The sequence below is a fragment of the Oxyura jamaicensis genome, chromosome 1 (assembly GCF_011077185.1).
Source record: "Oxyura jamaicensis isolate SHBP4307 breed ruddy duck chromosome 1, BPBGC_Ojam_1.0, whole genome shotgun sequence".
Taxonomy (NCBI): Eukaryota; Metazoa; Chordata; class Aves; order Anseriformes; family Anatidae; genus Oxyura; species Oxyura jamaicensis.
This window is the reverse complement of record NC_048893.1, coordinates 124,005,398-124,028,962: the sequence shown is the minus strand read 5'-3', so window position 1 is coordinate 124,028,962 and position 23,565 is coordinate 124,005,398. Positions and strand designations below refer to the sequence as shown.

Genomic DNA, 23,565 nt, shown 5'->3' with positions numbered 1-23,565 from the left:
GCTTGGATTGTCCCCAGGCCCCTACTTCACCGCCACAGGGTGTCTTCCTACCGGCCATGGAAAGCAACCGACCCTTTTAGGGCTCCTTCCCCAAGTGAGGGGACCACAGCTGGCACCACAGAAGAGGCCTGCGCTGAGCCAGCCCCCCCACAGCCCTGCTGTCTGCCCGCTTGCAGGCCCAGCTCCCTGCAGGACCAGGGCTGCCACTTCCATCCCCACAGCTGCAAACTGCTCGTGACAGCAGGAGAGGAAAGACCAGGTCCCAGGTGGATCTCTTTTCCTGAAAGCCCTTGGTTCTGAAGCACATGATGTGTCTGTGTACCTTTGCCTTCCAAAATGAGTTTGTAGGGAGTTGAGGATGGCCACATCCTCCTCTTCTGGCTCCCCTGGGAAGCCAGGCAGCCGAGCTGCTCACTGCCAATTAGTGGCAAAGCTGTCACGGGTTTTACCTGGGAGCACACCCTCACCACCACCACCCAGTGCCAGCTCGGTTTTGTAACAGCTTAATAACACATAGGTGGATCCTCTGCAAAGTGTGTGTGTGGGGGGGGGGGGCGTCTGAACAAAAGCTTATTTCCTTAATAAATTTTGCATTAACTGTGATTCTCCAGTTGTAGTAATCCTTCTGTCCGAGTAGTAGCTCAGCAGAAAGTTGCAACTGTGCCTGACCTGGAAGTAAAATGAGTTTCCCCTCCACTGACATTGTGCTTCAGCATCCCACTTCTCAGTACCAGCTATCTAAGCCCTTCAAATCACCATATACTTTTCCAGTGCGTACACTCCACATGGTAATTGATCACAGTGATTATAAATGTATGGTAATTGAGGTCATACTACAAATTTTAAATCAAAGACACTTGCTTAAAAAAAAACAGTTAAGGGGTGTTTGTTTTGCTCTAGGCTCTGAACCATTGTTTTGGACTTGGTGAGCTCATGCTCTGCGCTGTTACATTTATGTGTTTAAACCAAAGGATTTGTTTACTGAGAAACACACTAAGTGATCTCTCACTATACATATAAAAAGGAGGGGAAAAGCATAGCAAAGAAAAAACAAACTAACAAACAAAAACAGGTACCATGCCAATAAACTTACTTCCACATCCACATGTGTGCTAGTTGTACCCAAACCGTACCTTTATGCTAATCCCTCCACAGGTCCACAGTGCCCATGGTGGTTAACACAGTCCTTGCCTCTCAGAGCATCGAGCGAGCAGCTCTTGGGCCCTCAGATTGCCAAATTCTCCTAAATCTGAATCACCTCCTGAGGCCTCCCACACTCATTGCTCTGCCCTTGCTCTCTTGAGCAAGTGCCCAGATGTTGTAGCAGCAGCAGTGCCTCCGTGGCAGCTGTGCCGCCTGGAGCTTGCCTTCCCCAGGACCACGGGTGCTGGCAACTGGCAATTGAGACAGGCTTATTTCCCTCCTTTCCTCAAGGTATTTCAAATGACTGCATAAAACCACAGCAAATTGCACCTGGTGCCTGGGGTGAAGCAGGGTTTTCCATGCCAGAAGCAGCCTACCTCTGTTTTCAGATGCAGTGGCCACAGAGCTCTTTCCCTGCATGACACACACTCTCTCTGCTTAAAGCAGCTCAAAGCAGCCACTGAAACTTATTATCATGGCACAGGCACAAACCTGGGAGCTGTCTGGATGGAGACTACCAGGGAGCCCATCCCTAACCATGACTGATAAATGTGCCTTAAAAGAAAAAAAATAATAGCAAAAGGAAAAAAAAAGGAGGGAAAAAAAAAGAAAGAGAAAAACATCAAAGCCTTCCATAAACTCGCCCTGCGCTGGAAGGGTGGCAATTATGCCATTCTGAACTCCGAGGCTATTTGCAAGGGAAAGGATCAGGAGACTTGGGAAGGGTGCTCGGGTGGCTGAGGTTTATCTTTCTCCGTTCAGAGAAAAGGATTACAGGCATAAAACTGCCTGTCACCTTGGAGAAGCTGGAGTCTTGAGATTTTCCTGCAAAGCCCTGGGGATGCCAGGAAGGAAGCCACTTTGTTCAGATTAAAGAGAGAAGCAGCTTCCTGAGAAAGGCTATCATCTCAAATTAGTGGATATTGTAAGACATTTGTCTGTACTGCACTAGCCCTGCACTAACTAGGTGCAAACGAGATGAGAATCAGGGTAAACGTGTATTAAAAATACCAGCTGGTTACCTCCAGTTATTCCTATTCCTCTAATTTACATTTCCCTGGATGTTTCACACTGCATTAGCGATTCACGATGACGTACGTTTACAGAGAGCAGGGGAAAAATTAATGAATTCCATCACTTCCCTTGTTTGGGAGCCTTTATGCCTGAGATAGAGCTCCCTCATTTTATTATGCCTTTTGATCTCCACAGAGTAATCTGTTTTTCCCTTGGCAGAGCTGTATAATTCTTTTTAATTTAATATGAATTACATTTATGCACTTTGGGCAGAATGAGATTCATTATTTGTTATTTCTCACACCCTCCCTTAAAAGTAAGCCACGTTCCACCTGCCTGTCCCCCGCAGGCAGGCATGCACATAACATGATGACTCGCGTAAAGTGCTGAGGTAGTGTATGGCACACACACATGCAGCAACTAAACAAGAGGTTCGAGGCAGCAAAATGGGGAGAAAAAGCTTCCCAGCATTTTCTCCCTCAAGAGACACTGCTTATTGCATCACACAGCCTGTGCTAGGCAGGAAATCCTGTAAATAAATAATTATGGCTTTGGTTAGGTATGTCATAGTCCCATAGGCCCCACTTGGAGCGCTGTCATAAAAAAAGTGGCAGATTCCTGTGGCTATGTCTTTCTCCAAGATACCACCGGTAGCTCCAAACGATTTCTGAAAAGACACACAAAAAAGAAGTAGGGAACATTAGGCATTTATGCTTATGTATTGGGAAAAAAAAAAAAAAAAAAAAAGAAGAGGCCTCATGATGATTTTACATTTGTGCTGAAGGCAAAGCCTCCGCTCCCTCATTAAAACCCTTACTGGGATTGTTACAGGATACACATAACTTCGTCAAATCAGCCTAAATAAACAAGGAACTTCTAGCTTCACAAGTTTTAGCCTTTTTTTTTTTAATATATATACTTAAATATTGATAGTTCTAACGCTTCACACTCTGCTTTCACAATACTCTTCTATAATTAGGTGGAGCTGCATGCAACTGACCTGGACGTGAACTTGGTCTCTGCCTTACTGTCTGGCATGTACTCTGTGGTCTCTGAGCTGTTCTGTTTCTGGCAGCTATACCCACACAGCTTTTCCTGACTTTCTGCTGATAGAGGACTGAATGCTGCTTCTCAGAGTGGCTTGTGCAGTGCTTTGGTAAAGCGAAGGTTCTCTTCAATCTGCCCGCTTATTTCAGAGCTTGTTAGCAGCTATGATTTTGTTCCCATTAAATCTCCCACAATTCTTAAATTAGTTTTCCAAATATATTTCCAAAAGATAGTGAGGTGATTTGGTTTTCCTTCGTAGGGGCATAAGGAAAAAATCATGTTCTCCACACACCAAAGAAGGAACAGGGGGTAGATTTCAAATGCGAAGGCTTCCCACCACTGCCCCTTGGACTCACTCACCAGTTCCTGCAGAAAGAGGTCGTTGGCCATGTGCACTATTCGATCCACGTGGATGATTCCCCCGATGCTGTTCACCTCGATGTCAGACAGGAAGGTAAGGACGAGAATAGCTTCCACCAGGAGCTGCCGGTACTCGGGCTGGGGTACGTGGTTCAGCACCGACTCCACGTGCACAGCAAACTTGATTTCGCACGGGGTCATCTGGCGAGTGAGAGTGGAAACGGAAAGAAAAACTGACAAATCCAGAAGACTGGTTCCCCACACATCCCCCGGGCACTTAAACATATGCTCCTCTCTTCACGCGGGGGCAGCCTGACTGAGGTGAACAAGACGTTTGTACGGCTTTAGCACTGACAGAAACTTTTTGTGTCGTGAGGCCCTGATCCCGCACGCAGTTATGCGACTTCCAGAGAACTGCTCCAGCCCTGCACCCCAGCACACACACATTTCACTTGCACACAGGACTGCGGATACTTAGCTTGCAAATCAACTCTCTGCTTCTAATGGGCCACTCTCAGGCATTCTGCCTTCCGAGTACCCTTCTGGCATTGCAGGTTAGTTGCAAAACTGAAATGACTGTAGGGATTTAAAAATAGCCACCTGCTTAGCGTGAATGCGCTTTCACACAAGCATATACCTATATTGTTCGTAGAGCAGCCTAATTCTCGCTGGCAGAGCTGTATGGATGTCATGTGAAATGCTGACACCCTAGGAGGTTTGTGCTTATTTAGTTTGATTCCTTTAAACAGCAAAATTAGATACTGTCTAGGTCTGACAGGCTAAAAATATAAGCTTATTTATCTACACAATAGGAATAAATAAAGCTCTCCATTCTGCAAAGGAAGGTTTAAATTTGGCAGAAAATTCCAGCTCTTCTCTTCAGCTGTTACCACCGCCCCTCAGAAAAGAAGAAAGCCAGAGACAAATCAGGTGCAACCTGACATGGAAAAAAGTCTCAGGCATGCAAGTATCTCTCTTCTGCTGAGATGTCTGTTCACAAGAGTTGTTTGTTTCATATTTGTGAATATAAAACTTGCCAGGGTGCCTAAAGGCAGAGTGGCAATCCAAAGGAGGAAAAAAAAAAGTATAAAGAAAGGTTAAGGTTATGGATTTAAAGAGTGGTGAGAAACAATCATCCTCAACTGGTGTTTACTCTTGAGGCTGTGATGCCAAAACACATTGGCTGCAGTGGCAGCACTTGAAAAAAAGGGGGGGGGGGGGGGAAGGGTACCACAATCATGTGTCTGCTTAATTCCAACAAAGCTGAGCTTTTCTGTTACTCTGCCTGAATGACTGTAACCAGCCAACCCCTTTTCAAGCAGTGCTCTGTGGGTGCAAACTACTGCCATGGAAGCGTACAGAAAGCAGGAGCAGAAAAGGGGCAAACCTAACACAAAACCCACCCACTCCCAGGCCTGGCTGGCAGAAAAATTCATCTGCACAGCCCTGGTGAAGCTGGCAGGGGTGGCGGAAGGAAGATCCAGACCTCAGCTCCCTCCTGGAGTAGCAGCCACTTCTGTTTTTAAAAAAGGTCCTGCAGCATCAGCCCTGCTCTGCCTCTTACACTGTGATACCCAATGTTCAGTCGTATGGCTAGAAAATCCTTGGTGTTTTACTGTACCTCTCTGGTGGTTGAGGAAGGAAGGACGTACCCATCAATGGACAAACCGTGACACTGAAACAAAAAAAGGTTTTGACAATGAACAGAAATTATAGTTCTTGCAAGTAAATCTGAGTGAACTCAGATCCAAGCCAATATGTAAAAACTTTCAGTTAAACAAACAAAAACACCAAAAAAACACCACCAAATCTACCACAAAAAAAAGAAAACCTGTTAAAAATATTATTTCACCTTTACTCAAGAGGTTATTATGTAGCCTGCCGAATGTGAGAAACAACCTTACGTGACACCTGCATAGTGTTCTGTATGCCACTTCAGCTATTGAAGGGGAGGGAAGTACTTGGAGAGCCACTACAGGAAGGGGCAGACAAAGGACAAAGCCAAATCAATGCGAACCTTCTGTGGAAAGGATGTAGAAATAAAAGATAATGCAAAAACATCACAACAAACCATCAAAATGAGAACCTTTACTTCTCATTTTCACTAAAACAACATTTAGTTAAGCATTTGAAAACCAGGGCACCTCAACTCAAGAATGTCAGCATGTTATGGTGCTTGGAAATGGGCCACAAACAGCGGCAGAGAGGTGGCGTTAGAAATACCAAGTGGTGTAAAAGAGAAGGGTGACCAAACATAAATGGTGAGAAGGCAGGCTAAGGAATGACACGTCTGGGTACCTGGGGTTATAAAAAATAATTAAAAAAAGGCACATCAAGAAGAGAAGAGTGCTTTTGTGAACAGTCCATAGTGTAAGAATTAAATCTTGAAGAAAATTTAAATAAGTATAATTAATTTTAATAGCCAAAAAACCATTAAATACTCCCAGGTAGGTCAGGACAGAAATGATGTTCACGGTTGAACGTATGTTGAACATACTAAAAGATTCCGTCAGTAAATCTAGTGGCCATATGTGACTCATCTTGGCTGATATCAACACCAACAGCTTTAGAATAACTGATTTTAGGACAACCAAGAGTGCTCTAAGCTGGTGATGCACATCTTTGCAATGGTGTAGGCTTGAACAGCTCAGTTTTGCAAGCTGCCAAATGCTGTCCGTCATCCAGCAAAGGAGAACAGGTGCATCACTTTGAAATAAAGAGAAATTCTTAATTACCCTCTTTTCCTTCCTGGAGATCTGTTTCAGTATACTTCCACACCCCTGATCTCCAAGGTGCTACCATAGCACAATAAACAAAAGCCATCAAGAATGGCATGCAGCTCTGAAGAGCCAGCAAGAGATCTCAAAACATTTTGGAAGAATCTGTGGTTTCCAACCTCATTCCCTGCAGCTTTTTTCAGCTGGAGCACGTGAAGTGCACTGCATTGCAGTGCCCCTCAGTGGCAGTGACCACAACTTGCATAAGGCCAGGATCAATGCAGAACAGAATTGTTCAGCCAAAATGCATCACTGGTGTTTTCAGAGAAAAATACACTTCCAAGCTAACATGTGGAGTTGCATTAATGGAGCCTTTATATGTTTGAGAGACATGTTGCTACTAATAACTCCAGGTTCCACTGGTCTTCCAGCTGAAGACCAACTTTAACCAGCAACATGATACCCCTGAAGCACCACCTTCCCATGTTCCATACATATTTTTTGCTTCCTGCCTTCCATAGTTGTCAACCTACCTTCTGAAGGATCTTCCACACTTTCTCATAGAAGCCAACAGGAACTCTGTTAATGGCACCATCAAGCCTCCTCCTGCGCAGCCACTGCCCTTTGCGGTCCCCCCAGCTGATGTCTCTGTCAGAGCCAGTAGGAGAAGTGCTGGTGGGAGATGGTGGAGTGCTGCCCCTCTGTCAGAAACATTCAAACTTTTGTTAGTTCCCTTCTACTACCACAAGTACTTCTGCTTGTGAACACATTGCTCTATTACAACGCTAGCTGAGGACCAGGAAAAAAAAAAAAAACAACACAGGCCAGGACATCATACAAAGTGCTGGAGCAAGACTGATCTCTCTCTCTACCTTTCACAACAAGCTTCACTCCTCCAGCACTTCAGTCGTTTCTCAATAAAATAAGCAAGCAGTTCACCAAAGCATAAGTCAGTAAACTTCACTGCTTGGTTCAATAAAAGGCACTTTGAGAAGTACAAGTTGGCTGGCAGGACAGTGCCACTGCTCCACTAGATGGTGGAATTTACTGGCTGGTCTGATTTGGACTTCAGGCTCAGGGATGTGAGGGAATCAATGGGTTCATGATGCCAGCAAGAGAGGTCCTCCATGCAAATAGCTCCATTAATGTATGTTGATTAAAAACATACTTTAAAAATGACCACTTTAAGTGGTCATTTAATTACCATGCCCACCTCTCTGTAAGTAGCCACCTTGTTTACTTTATTGTCACTATTGTTCTATCATTTTACCAGACTTGGAGACTAAATAAGGCAGCAAATCTTCCAAGTTGTGGCACACTATCACCATGTTCTCACTGTCACTTCCACACCATGATACGTGCAGTCTGCCTAGTCTTTGCACTTCCAGACACTGTGTTATTCTGTAGCCTCGTTCCTTTTTGCACACCCATTAGTTTCAGCCCAAAGAGGACTTTGCTGACAGCCCATTCTCAAATCCCATCCTCTCTTGAGTAAGGAACTGCCTAAACCAAGTACTGGGGGAAACAGGAAATAAGACTGAAAACCGCACGTTTGCAAAGGAGAGGCTCAGTGACCCCACACAGCCAAGCTCTGCAAAAAGAAAATGAAAACAAAGTCCGTTCTCACTCCTGTTGGTGTCAGTGAGACATGAGTGGTGTTCCCTTGATGGTCTGATGCACCTTATTCCTTTGCTGTATGCTGACTCGGATAGTCAGAATTTCCTCTACACTGTTTAGCAGAGTGAGGGGATGCAGGGAAGAGTGAGGCAGCAGCAATCAGGCAGTTGTCAGGCCAGGCCAGGGGGCCAGGGGAATGTGCACCTGGAGGTGCTCTGTAATTGTGTATTCAGGGCAGCTGAGTGCTGTGCCAGTGACAGCAAGTCTCCAGGCGCAGAGATCCTCTCATCACAGCTGCCAGTTCAAGGTGCAGGCGTAGCTGCAAGCCTTCTGTCTCCTGATGACAGATTTGGAGCCTCAGACTTTAAACTGCTGAGGTTTCTGCTGGTAAAATATTTAAACAATTATCTCTTTTCTTAACAGCGAGAGCTGAAGAAGGGCTACAATTCTCTGCCATGAAAGAAGGTGACAGCCTGAGGAGACACCCAGGCCTGTAAAAACCCTGCCTCAGCAATCTGAAGCAGTGCTGGTTTCATTACTGTCCAGAGACTGCCAGCAAAAATGGTACATTACATTACTTTTAAATACTGATGACACCTGTAATATAATCAAGTAACTAAATCTGCAGCGGTGCTTTATCTGCTACAACTACTTAACCTTCAGAAGAACTAAGTGGATCTGAATGAGACTATTAGAAGATTACTGATGAGAACGGGTTCCCAGTGAAGATGAGCTAAATGAAGAGGTAGGGTTTTACAACAAGCTTTCACACAGAAGAAGCTGCAGGTGTTCAGAGCCAAGATTCCTGCACACACACACACACACAGAGCTGCAGGCAGTGTTTTACCGTGGAAGCGAACATGCTGCTTGACATGGAGTGGCCCTCATGAAAGAACTACAAAACAAAAACAGACAGCAGCAGGTCAGACAGACAGCCACGAATGAACAGGACACAAACAAGGTTAAGTAACCCATCTGTGCAAAGACAAGGAGCATGGGATAAGCTCAGGTACTCAGGGGAAAGCCATAGCACACTCTGGCTCCCGCAGTGCTGCACTTCAGCTGATTTTGGGACAGCCACGTCTGACGGCCAGGGTCACCACGGCTTGGCAAACACAAACCACCACAGTTAAGGAGCATGCTGATGTGTTTCTGCAATTCAGGGTCAGAAGAAAACAAAAGAAAAGAACCCAAGCTCCCCACTTCCATTCTCCACTCATCATGTCCACATCTTCTCTTTGCAGTGGAAGGCCATGGTGCTGCAGAAAGCCCGCAGGATGCCAGCAGGGTCAGCAGTGCTGAGCAAACAGCTGCAATGCAGAGCTTTCACAGGAACATGCATGCACCCCTTTCCACATTGAGCACTTTTCCGTAGCTGTCCCCTCATGAGCCATGCCCTTTAATTAGTGTTAATGGTTCAGACCTAGGCAAAGTCTTGGTTTTCAGACTCCAGAGACATCTGCAGTAAACAAGAGAGCTGCAGCTGCTCAGCACACAAGCTCTGGTATAAAGACATGTTGGTGCCAGTACTAGAAATGTCCCTCCTGACACAAAGCTGATTGTCCTCACCCCCAACCCAGTATGACATAAAATGGGTATTTGGCAAATTATTTAAGAGAGTGCAGTGAGATCAAGGAGGAAGCACCATGAATGGATGGGTGGGGGGAATAAAAGTAAGAACAGCCAGCTCTTCATCTGTGCAAAAAAATGTTTCCGTCTAATGCAAAAGCGATGCAAGGAAAAACCTTTTCAGCCTTAAACTGCACAGGGATTCAGCTCAGGCCCACCTGTGTACTTAAAATAAAATAATGCTGCCGCCTAGTGCCCAGTGCCCCTTCCTTCTGGGAAAGGCTCTCAAGTCAGACGTCCACGGTCAGCTGTAAGACCAACAGCCACGCTCACGCTGAGTTACCAAGGTCACTTCGCAGCCTGCATTAAGCACCTAGCAGCATTTTCATAGACACAGCTGTACCAACGGAGAGGACAAGGCACGCTCAGCCACAGTAATACTAAGGCACCAGCATGGCTCAAACACAGCAACCAGATCTCATGAGACACAAACCACACGTTTTGCAGGCACCTTTGCTTCCCTGATTGAATGTATAACAAAAACAATTATTAACTTATCCTTATGTCACCATCAAATGCCTTATGTCAAGCTCATACAGAAATTCCACTCCTCTCCACAAGCTTAACAAGCAAACTTGTTTCATTCAATCAAGGTGAACACCACATACTTTCTTAGAAACTCAGATATAGCCTCAGAGTAAATGCAAGTCTTGCTTATTAAGCTCTCAGCAGAGAGGGTAATTTTGAAATGCTTCTTATATAAAATACTTCATTCTCATAAATGCCTTTTATCTGATCACTATCTTCCTGTTTATCTACAGCAAAATAAAATTACTCATAGAAACACAAAAAAAGAGAAACCAAAAACACTTGTAGTAAAACCATCAGTCACATCAATTCATAACACTTTGCATGTGTTTTCCATCTTGTCTCTTTTTATGTTCCATTTAAAACACTGAACTTCTACGTATATATATATAAATATGTATATATTCTAGCAGTAATCATTCTTTATTCCTGAAGAAACAAAACAGGAACAAAACAAGCCAAGATTTCTTTTTGAAGTGTATCTTTTCCCAAAGGCACCTAGACCATATTAGAAACCTATGCAGAGTACAAGAATGACAATTGCATGAAAGCTTTGTACATCTGACTTTGCCTTAGCTAAAAAAAATATTAAAAAGCTGTTTTAAAGTTGATGCCATGAATGCATTAGAGTTTGCTCGAGTTCTTCTATATCCAGCATGTGAAAAAAACAAAAAAGGAACTACAGTTTGGGAGGAAGCATCCCCTTCATTATTTCTATTCGCTTTAAGTCAAAGGATGTTTGGAAACTTCTGTGATTTACCATGGACTTAACCAGCACCAAAAACAGTCTCTCGAAATGCATACACAAAAATCTGACTTAACACAGCTCCAGAACAGCTGCATTTTCTGATGAGCATTGACAGAAAACCCTCACCTGCTTCATCTCGCTCTTTAATTTAGTAATACCACTTCTTCCCGTTTTGGTTGCTCCAGAATACCCCATCTCATGAATAGAAATCGCAGGGCTAGATGAAGAGGAATCCATAGGTCGCACTAGAAGAAGCAAATGGACATTTAAAAAATTATACAGGTAGGAAAACATAGGAAATTGTATCTAGAAGTGGCAGATAAAAGCATGTCCTTTCACAAGCATACAGTGCTCTTTTTGACAGCATCCTTTCACCTCACATCAATAGCTCAAGCCTGATTGCATCAAGCCAGGGGTGTAGATCCACAGCTGGATATTGGGGTCTGATCTTCCAAGACACTGAACAATCACAGCATCAAAAGACAGTGGAGTTGCAATGAGTCTATGAGGACTTAAGAACAAACCTAGGAACCAGCAGAAGGGCCAGCTGGGAATTCTGAGGATCACAGACACACTCCTTGAAGGCAGGCTGGATATGCCCTTTTTATGGTCTTTGTTCTGGTCACATAAAATTTCTTCATTTTACAAGTCTGCCTGATACAGTCTTGATACAAGTGCAGGATAGTTTCCACCATGTGTGTTTTTTTATCCCTCAGCAGCTAATATACACAAGTACTGGCAATCTATGTTTAATATATCACCAGTACTTCTCTTTTACATGCATTGAGAGTATAGTCCTGTTTATACGATGATCTAACTCTATATTTACAGTACTCACTTAACATATGGACAACTTACAGCTTCTTTCCACACCAAACTCTTTTCCACTGAGAATATGATGTAGGAGATTTTTCATATCAAAGGGGCTTAGATTCATCAAACTCTCTGAAGCTTCTTCACCTAGTTTAAAAACAACCATCAACAAACATCACTATAAACTGGTTTACAAATTGTTTTCCTAACTGAACTGCTGGCTGAATGGAATTCCACCACATTTATTTTTGAAGCTAATACTTCCTTTAAAAAAAAAAATTAATAAGTTGTCATTTCAAAGAAAATACATTTCAAGACTAAACAACAAACACTGCATGGAGATGACACTATTTGCATTAGTGAACAGACTGTGCAGGTTGTGTGAAATCTCACTGAAGCTGATGATGAGAAAGCAGTTGCTCCTTCACAGGACAAGATTGCTTGAAAAATCACTACAGCCATCTCCCCAAAGCAGATCACATAGATCTAAATTACAGAGCTAGAGTTATTCCATAAATAACAGCATGCAAATGGAAGGCTTGTGTTTTATTTGATTAAAGGATTGTGCTTGTAAGCGAGAGAGAAATTGCACATACATACACGAGTGCATGTGCACGCACACAAGTCTCTCATAGGAAAGCATGGAAAAGGCAGCAATGAGGCTGAGAGCAGCATACAAAGAAATAACTAAAGGAGCACTGGAAAAAGAGGCTTTGAACTGTGTATGAAGCAGCTTCTGGTACTTAGCTTCAGCTTTGGAGGAAATAGGGTTTTCTGTGCGCTCCTCGTAGAGAAGCAGGATTATCTGAGAAAATTTCTTAGCTACATTTATCAACTTCTCCTAAGAGACAAACCTGCTACTTCCTCAAAGGCAGGTATGCACCTAGTTTTCATAGAAACATAGAATCATTTAGGTTGGAAAAGGCCTCTAAGATCATCTGGTCCGACTTTTTGTCAAAGAGAGCAGCAGTGTCCAAAGTGGGGACCCTTTAAAATATGACTCGAAGTTTTCCCCTTTGAGGTGTATCAGTACATTAGAAACAGTGATGAGCTACGTCAGAAAAATATGGTCCAGATCATGCCCCTAAATGTCAGCATTTGAGACGATATATTCATCACATTAACTTGATCACTTCTGATGGTGGTTTCTTCTTGACTTTTGACCCCTTTGAACTCCTCTGATGTGGAAAAAAACTTCAATGTTTTTTCAGATATCTCATCAGTCATTCTTCATTCAGAAGATCCTAATCCAGAGTCCTAATCCTCATTGTAACTAATAGCATTGGGTCCCTAAATACACACGTGTACAATTTGATGATCAGCACCTCAAAGACTTACTGAACGTCAGGGGGCTTAAGTACTTACTACCTACTCCATATGACAACGTAGGGGGAGAGGAGAGGCAGGAATCTTTCATTACGTGAAAAAGGGAAGTTATTTTCAAAGTTATTAATTGTATATGTTGAATGAAAAATTTAACATGTAAATGAAAAAACAATGACTAAGGTGAAGCAGAAATAATGCCACAAGTATATCCTTGTGACGTTAAACCCTGATAAAACTACACTTACCTGAGCATTTCAGACTTCGAGCCAGCTCAGTGGCCATCACCTGAATTATCAGACCGATGCGGAGCCTGAGCATCTCCATGAAAAGACTAGGCTGTGATCGAACGTACATTGCCAAGTACATAATTATTTCCTGTAAGGACAAATCCATAAAGGCACCTGTTCAGAGTGGGTCATCTTAGGTTTCCAGTCACAGCAGGAACACTGGCATCACACTGGGCACAGCTTAAAGAACCCTTTTTTTTCCCATGCTGCTTACCTGTGTCAGGACGGCAATACTGATGTCTTGGCCACTGGCTTCATAAATAAGATCTATGAGCTCCTCAGGTGGCAGGGGGCTGCAAGAAGGCAAACCACAGTTAGCAGTCAACTCAGGCACTTGCTGTTGACTTTGTGAACGTGCACTGGAACCATGTCACCCAGAAACATTTTTGTGTCTTTTCTGTCTTGGTGGCTGCAATTCTTTCTAAAGTTGAGAAATAACTTTTATAACAAGATGATAGTAGCAGAATGGTACTGGCAAGATGCAGAAAGGCAGGCTGCTTCTACTGAGACTGAGCTTCAACTTACGTGGTAATGATTTTCTCGCGGGGTTCTGGTGGCAGGCCCACAGTAAGTTGCTTGTGGTGTGACAGGAGGTCTGTGCATGCCTATCATGATGTGACAGAAAACAAGAGACCTTTCTCTGAGTCATGCAAAAGTGATACAGCTTTTAATTCTAGAAAATGAAGTGTTTCTTTAGCAATTTTAAGTGCATTTCTATTAACTACCAGATGTGCAGATCCAGCAGAATGCTGTTAACCAGTTGCCAAAGATCCCCTAATGTCAGCAGGGCTATGAGACTGCCTAGGCTGAAAGCCTGTTTGCTCACACTGAAATCAGCAGCATAAAGATGATGTACTCCAGTGGGGCTGGAAGATCAACTAAGGACTTCACCATAAGATAAACATTTGATTTTTATTTAAGACCCCAAAAATACATTAATGGAAAGCTTGGCAGTATTAGCTAAAAAAATATATATCCTGTATACTAGTACCTCTCTTTAAAATAAAAAAAAATTAAAACAAAAAATTACATTCCCAGATTATACACCCTGAAATAGGTTCTTCCTCCAGTACCAGTGTTTTACTCTTTTATACGTACTTCCTACAAAAGTAGGTGTTTAATTTAGCTGTTTTAGCATCCTGAAACAAAGAACTCACTGACCTATATTCCTCTGATTTCTTTAGGAGTCTATTTTCCTTCCCTCACTATGGAACAAAACCATTACTACAAATCACCTCTATTCTCATCCTCCTCAATTCTTAGCCAACATCTTTGATATTTAACTTGCATAGCTTTCTGTGAGCATGTCTGTATTGCTCATCCATAATGTCTTGAGGATAGAAAAGGTACCTAATGAAATACCATGCAGGGTGACTGTCACAAATTACTCCCTGCAAATATGACTGTCAGTAGAACAGGTCATTCTAGGTGTTACTATCAAAGCTTTGAAAGTGGCCAAGAATTAGAGAGAGTTATTTGGAAAAATGCAGCATTACGTACAAATTGCTGTACTTATAACAGCAGAGAGGAAATGTTTTTGTAATGTTCAAAATGACATCTATGCTCTTAAAATGGATCTTCCTTGCTAATCTTAAGTAGTCCCAGATATCCTAATGCCTCTGTACACCTGCAGCCACTCACACCACAGACTGCCTGCCCAACGGGACAGGAATTGCCAGATCATGTTTTTGCATAATCTCTAGCACCATAACACACTGGTGCTCCCAAAGTGTTTATGCTACAATAGCAACAAGTGACTGCCAGCGACCACTACAGCCTTCAAAGCATGTAATTAAACTTCTTGGATAAAGAGAGATTAAACAAAGCCTTCAAAATCATTTGCAGTTTGACAATCTCAATCCATTCCAACACTAGCACAGTTCCCAGTACGGATGAAAGGTAAAGATGCTGCAGTAAGATTTTAGATCAGAAAAACAACCGATGTTTACAGAAAAATGCTGCACTAGGTATGTTGTGAAGACCAGAAGAAGGCAAGCACAAGCCCCACAGGCACTTGTGCCGCCCATTGGTAGCCTTATCTCTTTCCAGGAAGGAAACTGAGCCAGCACTATTTATATTTCATACCTCTGCCAGGACTTCCACTCTCTTTTTAAGTATACCAGAAATATAACGGATTAACCCCCACTCCTGATTGAGGCCTGCCTTTCTGTAGAGCTCGTTGAGCAGGCAATGAACAGTGACGCCATATTGTCCGTTCAGCTCTGTATCCCAGTCAGGGCCTCTGCCGGAAAACAGCAGATAATTTTCATTAGAAAAAACAAGCAGATTTCTAAGGGCTCTTCTACAAAGGACAGAGAGAGAAAACAGGAAACTCACAATACTACATCGCTTAATCTTACCACACAACGAGCAGCCTGATTTCGATTGAATTGCTCATTTTGGTGACAGACTTAAATACATGGGACATGGGGGCCCTTCACCAGAGATCAGGTGACATCTTGTGAAAGCAAGTCTCGTATTAACAATAACACTTAGTTAGCCATAAGACCGTGACCCATGTTCAGTTTGAAGTCCCATCAGACTTCAAACTGAACATGCATGCAGATAGTTTGTTAGAGGAAAGCTCCACGTGCTCTCTTTAAGAGCAAAATTCAGCACTTTCTTCAGTACTGCTGAAGACTGCAACCATTTTTTCACATGCTTCAGGGACCTCTGAGGTTTTGTGCCCTGCCTCTTTCTTATCTACTAATTAGATTTCCACACTGCTTATGCCATTACTGATAAATCAAAGGAGATTTCTGGTCTTCACCAGGTTTTGAAATTCACTGCATTATAGAAAAAAACGGCACTTCTTGTTGACAATGTTTTGAAGCACCACAGAATGATCTTTCAGCTCCTGTTAGAAGGACAGAGTTCACCAGAGCCCAAGAGATATCAGTGGTTAGGCAAATATAGAACAGGAAATTAAAGGTGTTTTACATAGTTAAACAAAAAAAAATGATAATTTTTCAGGATCTCCTTTAATCTTTAAGAGAGGCTGCTAAACATTTTGCTTAGGAAAACAAGATCAAAGAAGAGGCCCTCACAGGAGAAAGACTAAATAAACAGAAACGCAATCTCTGTAACACTACAGAAGACCATCTGTGATCAATAAATGCATGTCTTTGCACCCTTAAGCTATCTTTCTGCCAGATTCTAGCTGTATTCCCCTGAATAAGAAAAAGCAAAACAAAAACAAAAACAAAAAACACAGTAAGAATATGACTCTGTTGGTCTGTATTTGCATTTTGTTCTCATCAAACCTATTTAATGAGCAGCTGTTTACTAACCCCAGTAGCTTGGGTTAAACTGTTCCCAGAAACACTTTGAAGAGCACTGAGTTTTAGCCAATGATGTACTTAAGCATGCAAGGCTTAGAGGAAAAAATAGAGACTACTCATTAAAGCTGCATCTGTGCTTTAGTTAAAAAATGACAAGATTAAGTATCCCTCCACTTCCCTCCTTGTGTATAAAAATCACACCAAATCTTTGTGAACTTAATTAAGTGCCACAATACAGCAAGGGGTGTATTGTGGCATTGTATTGTGGCATTGTGGTGTATTCATGTAAAGGATTTACACGTTTCACTGAAGCACTTGAGAGCCTGTATGTACGTGCAACCGTGTGCCGATCAACTTTGAAATTTGCACAAGCATTTTTTTATTTATGTAGTCAAGATAACTGAAAATATTCCCATTAAAGCAAAAAGTATTTTAACCTGTCCCCTCCAAACACCACTCTGAACACTGGCAAGCTTTTGCACAAGAATAATCGAATACTGGGGCCTTGGCCAACCTGATCTAGTGGGTGGTATCCCGGCCCATGGCAGGGGGGTTGGAACTTAAAGAGATCTTTAAGATCTCTTCCAACCCAAGCCATTCTATAATTCTATGAAATAGCTGTGACCAAACTTAAAGAAGCTGAAGTTTATATTTGGGTAACTCACTTGACTATATGCAAGATATATAAGATATCTGCTTGATCATGGAGCGTTGGGCATTCGTTGAGATGCTCAACAAGCTTCCTGCAATCCAAATCACCATGAGCATCTTTAGGTAAGTTCAAGACATTTTCAGAGTCCTATTAACAAAGAGGGATGAAAATCTAGTAAGAGACATTGAAAAAAGTAGCAGATCAAATTCAAACTGTAGTTTTCCATTAAAGAACACAACAAACATGCAACATAACTCTGCACTTGAAATATAGACATGTCGTGTAGTTGTTGTCAGATTACTATAGACATGAAAAGGAGGCTGATCCCCAGAAACACAACACCCAGAATGGAACTTTTGTCTCTAGTTTTGGTTGACTCAGTAAGAAAAGCTATTTGACAAAACAAACAAATACTTCATAAAAGAAAGAAACAAAATTATTTGCATGCTTTTCCTGTCTTTTTCTTGTCATACACTGCTACAAACCCATCCTTCATGGCTTCCAGTGGTATTTGACTGGTGCCTTCGGACATCAGGAGTTGGAATTAGATGATCTTTAAGGTCCCTTCCAACCCAAACCATTCTATGATTTTATGATCTGTCATTTCACATGCTATCCTCCTGACCAGAAATCACTATAAGTGCCATTTCTTGGAGAATAATTCTAAAGGCTATGAATATCCTACTTTTCCCTGTGTGAGTTCAGCTAGGACCAAAGACAATGGCAAAAAACAAGCACCTATTATATTATTTTGTTCTGCACACACTATTAAAAATTCCATTTGATAACATCTATTTAACAAAAAACAAAAAAAATCTAACTAACTAAAAACTCCCATCAGAAACACCAACACAAAACAAACCAACAAACTGATGGAGTTAACTTTCCATTGCCCCAGACAGAATGGGTTGGCTGTCAAGGTAACAAAAATGACAACTTGCATATGGCTTGGCTAGTAATGACAGGGAAGGTCACAGTATCAAGTGTTAAAAACACAAAAAGCATAAAAAATCCCACAGTTTACCCTTCTGTCAAAGGAAAGGGGAGTATCAACAAGATTCAGAGACTTCCGGTGTGTGTTCAGAACTTTAGTCGGAAGAGACATGGAAACAGCTGGAAAGCAAAGCCAACGACAACAATAACAATTAAAAATCGCCCATTTCAGTAACACGAAAAGTAAAAACACCTACATAAAGTAATTGTACTAGGTAAAAACAACAGAAAAAAGCTTGAAGATTTATTAATATACACTAAAGTTAAGGGAAGCCTTGCCTTAACCCTGGTTAGGGCAAGGCTTCCCTTAACCAGGACATTGGACACCACATACCTACATGCAAAACACTGTATATGCTGGAATCCACTTACAAATTCAGTCAAGGAATTATTTGGGTAAAAGTCCTCTCATCAGTCTATCAGTAATGTAACATTATTAGGAATACTGTCTTCCCTCTCTACACGATATATTCTTACAGATATAGAGAGTACATCTGTATACTTAAGTTTTCTGCCACAAAAACATTTCATTTTACCACAGCTTCACTAAAACATGAATGTGTGTTTTGTCTGTCTTTGTACAATGGCAAAAAAAAAATAAGAGAATTCACTGACTCAGGTTCTAAAATTCTATCCAATCAACTAGTTTTCATAACATTAACTTTGAATCACTTCAAGTTATTTATACACATGCCGTGACATGGGATACTGTGGGAACACTACAGAGCAACAACTAGCAACAACTTCAGATTCATTTTTATTTCTTGATAACTACAACACACTTGCGTCACTAGCTTTTTTCAAATAGCAGAATTTGGAAATACTTGAGTTTACCCCTTTTAACACCCAAAACCAATATTAGGGAGAAATACCTGGAATCTCCAAACCCTTTGCCTTGGCCATTATCGACAGTATCTCGTGTGTGGAATGGTTTGCACTGAACACGGGTGGTTGATTAGCAGTCTTTGAAGTTGGAGGCAGGTATGATTTCAGTGCTGTGCTCTGCAAGATATCATTTATATACTGATCCAGCTCATCCTGGCTTTCTAGTGAGAAATACATAAAAGAAAAGGAGCATTAAATATAAGAAAACATATAAATTATCAGTGCTTTCTTTTTCATACACGCCATTCTATTATTGCTTATACAGAAAGGCATGCAAAAATGTAACACTATCATAAGCAAGAGACTCTTAAGTTGAAAAAAAATGAAAGAAAATAAGAATTAAAATATTATTGATACTTTTTAACAGTTAAATTTAGAAATTGTCTTTCCCTTTGAAAAGGGATCAAAATGGTTTTTCTCTTGCTGAGTAGTCCAGAGATCAGCTCTTCCATACAAATGTGTATATGACTCCTCACACTCTCTACCTCCTTCTAGCATCTTTAACACAAACCCAATGTGCTGATTCCTCAGACTTGGTTTTACCACAGCAGTTACCAGTCAATGCCACACCAAGAACATGGGAAGAATATACACAAACTCCTTCTCCAAACTAAGTCATGCATGTACTGTTCTCAGACTGAAGCACGAGAAACCTGAATGACTGTCAACTGTGCACAAATTAGATTCTGCATAGTAGGGCAAACCCAGGCTCTAACTGACAGAATATTACAGAGGGAAAAAAAAAAAAAAAAAAAAAAAAAAGTGAGAAAACTACTACCTTTTTCACAGAAATCTGCTGGATAACCTCCATATTCACTGTCAGGGCTACAACGGCCTTCATTAGGGTCATCAAACAGTTTTACGTCACAGTCTGGATCCAAAAAGCTCAGATGCGTATGAAAAGAGGTGGTAAGAAATTCTGACAGCTTGCCTATCTTCACCCTGAAAACAGGAAAGCATGCCAGAGGGAGCTAACATACATCATTTTGATACTGGTTAACGCTCACTGAGCTTTCAACAACTCCAAAAATCTATAAGGCTTAGCTGTCAAGTCCACCTTTGGTAACTAGGAAGCCCTGGGGAACATAACTAGTGACCAGCTGCCAGACAGAGGTAGCTCCATTCACTATGGCTGCTGAGCCAGTTCATCACTTAGCGTAGCATGAACCTGTTCACCTCACAACTGCGGAATTTGTCCAAAAGCATACTGTGAGGGACGGTACCAGAAGTCTTGCTAAAATCCAGAAAAAGTACATCCACTATCTTCCCTTCATCCACTAAGCAGATGATCTTATAGAAGGATATAGAGTTAGCGAGACAGGACTTTGATTTTGTGAACCCTTGTTGGCTGGGCCCGATGACTGTGTTATCATTTCAGTGCCTTTCTGTGGCACCCAGCATAATCTTCTCGATAAGATTTCCAGGTACTAAAGTTAAACTAATAGGTCTGTGATTTCCAGGGTCTCATGCCATTCTTGTAAATTGGGATAATGTTGGCTAGTTTTCAGTCGGCAGGGACCTCCCCAGATTTCCAAGACCTTCTGTAGGTATCTGAGAGGGGTCCTGCTATAACATAGGAGAGGTGTTGGAACTAGATATCTTTGAGGTCCCTTCCAACCCAAGCCATTCTATGATTCTATGAACATCCACTAACTCCCTCAGTACCCTCAGATGAATCTCATCAGGCCCAGTGGACTTAAAAACATTCAACTGATGTAACTAGTTCCTTACAATTTCAGTGCTAACAAATGGAAAGTTGCTGCTCCCCCAGTCATGGTCCTCCACTTGAAGACAGGGCAATCCAAGGCCTATAATAAACATTAAAGGCTGAGGCAAAGAAAAAGGCATTAAATGCCTCTGCCTTTAATCAGCTATCAATGGCAGTGAGAGATAGTGCACGTCTTGGGAAACAGATTTTTCCCACTGTATTTGAGGTCCAGCTACCGTCTGAGTCCCACATAACCATTAAAGCTGCTCTGTCTCAAGTTCCAGCATGAGGTCTATGCAATATCACTTGTTCCAACCTGAGGCTTGTATATGATTTAATTAAAAATTCACAGAGAGAATCATTTGGTGGTTATGGCAGTACCTTGCACCTCCAAAATAACCATCCTCTAATTTTCGTATGGTGGCAAGAACCGCTGGATGAATGTCAGTACCATCGTCAACTGAAAAAGAACAATAGAAGGGTTTGAAACTTACCAACACATTCTTAAATTATCATGTCCAACTAAGTGGATTACTAGGTGTTCTCTACAAAGTAAACTAAATTTAAAAAAGAACCCACAAGTGCTATAAATACCAGATTATTTAAAAAAAAAATCAAACCAAATCAAAGCAATCCCAAGTCTCTCCAGCCATGACAAGTTCTAACAGGCCTTCTATAGAATTTCTTTGGACAGAAATAGTGTGGAGATGGTGAGAAGATGCAAGGATATTAAAGAGTAAAAATAAAACAAAATAGAATAAAAAATATTACACATCATCCAAGTTCAGCATAGACTTGAGAAAGTTAAACCATACTTTTGATGTTAAAACTCAAACATTGAAACAGTCATGCCATCTGTCTCTGCTCAAACCTACCCTCATGCTACTCCCCCACAATAATCTATTCTGCTTGCAATTAAGAAAATCAACTTTACCAAGCATCGTGTGGGTGATGGGAAACGTCAGGGTTGGTCTCCCTGTCATCCTCCAACAAGAAGTGAGGTAAGCCAGCTCTGTCTTGAGCATCTCCACAATCATCTGATTGTCTAGAGCCAGATAGAAGTGATGCTGGTCAGTAAACTAGAGAACAGAGAAATATGGTATATAAGTACTTGTCAGTGCTCTCCTCTATTTTTTTCCCAATGAAAAAAAAAAAAATGATTTTTTTGGTTGAATTAACCAAACAAGGCATGCTATTGGGAAAAAAAATACCCATGCTTGTGCAGAACATGCATTTTCTTACATTTATAGGCTGACAATGAAACAAGGAAGCTATACAAATAAAAATTTGTATAGATGATGACCCCCATGAAGTAGAATTCTCCCAGTGATGAATTACAGTAACCTATGATCTGCAAGATCAAAGTAGCATAAATGTAGGAGAAAATACAGCAGCAGCAATACGAACAATAAACAGGCTTAAGTGCATGCTGGGGGATGAAAACTAGTAACCATATATCTCTTGGGAACAATCTAAAACATGAGCAGAACAGGAACAGCTGTCAGTTACTGTGGAAAAAAAAGGTATATTACATGTACAGTGGTAAAGGGTGGTGTTCTCTCTATAAGTGAAGGCCAAGAACCACAATAAGAGACTATTATGGCTCCATCTTAAACTGTAAAAACAATGAAAAGTATGTAAAATCAGCCACAACAAAAGTTAAAAGCACATAAGCATTAGGGAGGGGTTGAAAAGGGCTGGGATGTAAAATAAACATCAATTAGTAAGACACATAATGGACAAGGAGAAAACTTGTAAACACATCAAAGGTAATAGGAAAACACAGAAACTGTGGATCTGTTAATGGACAGAGGAAAAAGATAGGAAGAGAGGACACAGACAAGCTGAAGCATTCAGTACCACCTTTACTGACAGATGACCTGTAATACTACTTTTAAGAGAGACAGGAGTTCAGCCTGAGCTTAGGAAGAAAAGGTTAAAGAGCACATAAATTCAAGCTGGCAAAGACGTAGCGTCTTTAGAAAGGAAGGACCAGAATAATGTACACCAGACAACCCCATTTCAGTGCATGAATTCAATTTGAGAGTGCCAAGAGAATTACAAAATGATAAAGCAAGATGGCCAAATGGTCATATCAAAAAATAATCTCTGCAAATCAGTCTAATTTCCTTCTTTGGGAGCAACTAGATGGTACACACAAAGACGTGGCAGACAAATCTTGACGTTTGCAAAGCCTTTCACACTAGAAAGCTGAAGAGAAAACATTTGAAAAGGTTAAACCACTTCAAAATTGCGTTCAAAGAGTAGTTATAAACCATTTTCTCAAACAGAGGGTATCTAACTGGGGTCAGCTTTTGTCCCACCTCTAATCAATGTTTTCATTAGCAAACTGGATGAAATACAAACTATGAAACCGCTAGATCTATGGACATTACTCAAGATCAACAAAGACGAGTTAATTGCTAACCATAGGAAGGTGAAATTAAACATGAATACCACTCCATCAGAAAAAGGAGTGGGGGGAATGTTTGGCTAAGAAGTACAACGAAAAATGTTATAGAGGTTTGTCAAATAAGGAAAGCGTGTTGCTGATGTAAAGATAAATGCCATTTTGGAAAATATTAGTCGGTATGTCCATAATTAACACATGCCAAGGTTTCAGCTGGAATACAGTGTCCTATATATATATATAGCAAGATGCGGACAAAGAGATATTTAAATAATAATCACAACTCTGAGGAATTTTTCCCTAATTTGCAAAAGTGGATATTGCTGTGTCGGAACAATACGACATAATAACCAATCTTCTCACACACGAAATATCTTATATAAAGCCTGTTGTGATCAATTGACTTG

At 41.4% G+C, this 23,565-nt stretch overlaps 1 protein-coding gene across 2 annotated transcripts in view; it reads right to left on the bottom strand.

Annotated features, from left to right (window-relative positions):
• Nucleotides 1-957: 957 nt before the first annotated feature.
• The window catches only part of PHKA2 (phosphorylase kinase regulatory subunit alpha 2), a 50,984-nt gene continuing 28,376 nt past the window's right edge, over nucleotides 958-23,565 (bottom strand). Inside the window, exons 17-33 of one of the 2 annotated variants that reach the window (XM_035322821.1) lie at nucleotides 21,683-21,827; nucleotides 21,130-21,208; nucleotides 19,819-19,982; nucleotides 19,028-19,201; nucleotides 18,187-18,275; nucleotides 17,176-17,309; nucleotides 15,315-15,471; nucleotides 13,755-13,834; nucleotides 13,444-13,522; nucleotides 13,188-13,317; nucleotides 11,662-11,763; nucleotides 10,930-11,048; nucleotides 8,746-8,793; nucleotides 6,815-6,982; nucleotides 5,186-5,239; nucleotides 3,565-3,765; nucleotides 958-2,824 (exon numbers count right to left, since the gene is read on the bottom strand). In XM_035322821.1, coding sequence (XP_035178712.1) covers nucleotides 2,651-2,824; nucleotides 3,565-3,765; nucleotides 5,186-5,239; nucleotides 6,815-6,982; nucleotides 8,746-8,793; nucleotides 10,930-11,048; nucleotides 11,662-11,763; nucleotides 13,188-13,317; nucleotides 13,444-13,522; nucleotides 13,755-13,834; nucleotides 15,315-15,471; nucleotides 17,176-17,309; nucleotides 18,187-18,275; nucleotides 19,028-19,201; nucleotides 19,819-19,982; nucleotides 21,130-21,208; nucleotides 21,683-21,827 — 2,097 coding nt within the window. In that variant the 3' untranslated portion in view covers nucleotides 958-2,650. The remainder of the gene's footprint in view (nucleotides 2,825-3,564; nucleotides 3,766-5,185; nucleotides 5,240-6,814; nucleotides 6,983-8,745; nucleotides 8,794-10,929; nucleotides 11,049-11,661; nucleotides 11,764-13,187; nucleotides 13,318-13,443; nucleotides 13,523-13,754; nucleotides 13,835-15,314; nucleotides 15,472-17,175; nucleotides 17,310-18,186; nucleotides 18,276-19,027; nucleotides 19,202-19,818; nucleotides 19,983-21,129; nucleotides 21,209-21,682; nucleotides 21,828-23,565) is intronic. The other variant, XM_035322892.1, reaches the window with a different exon arrangement.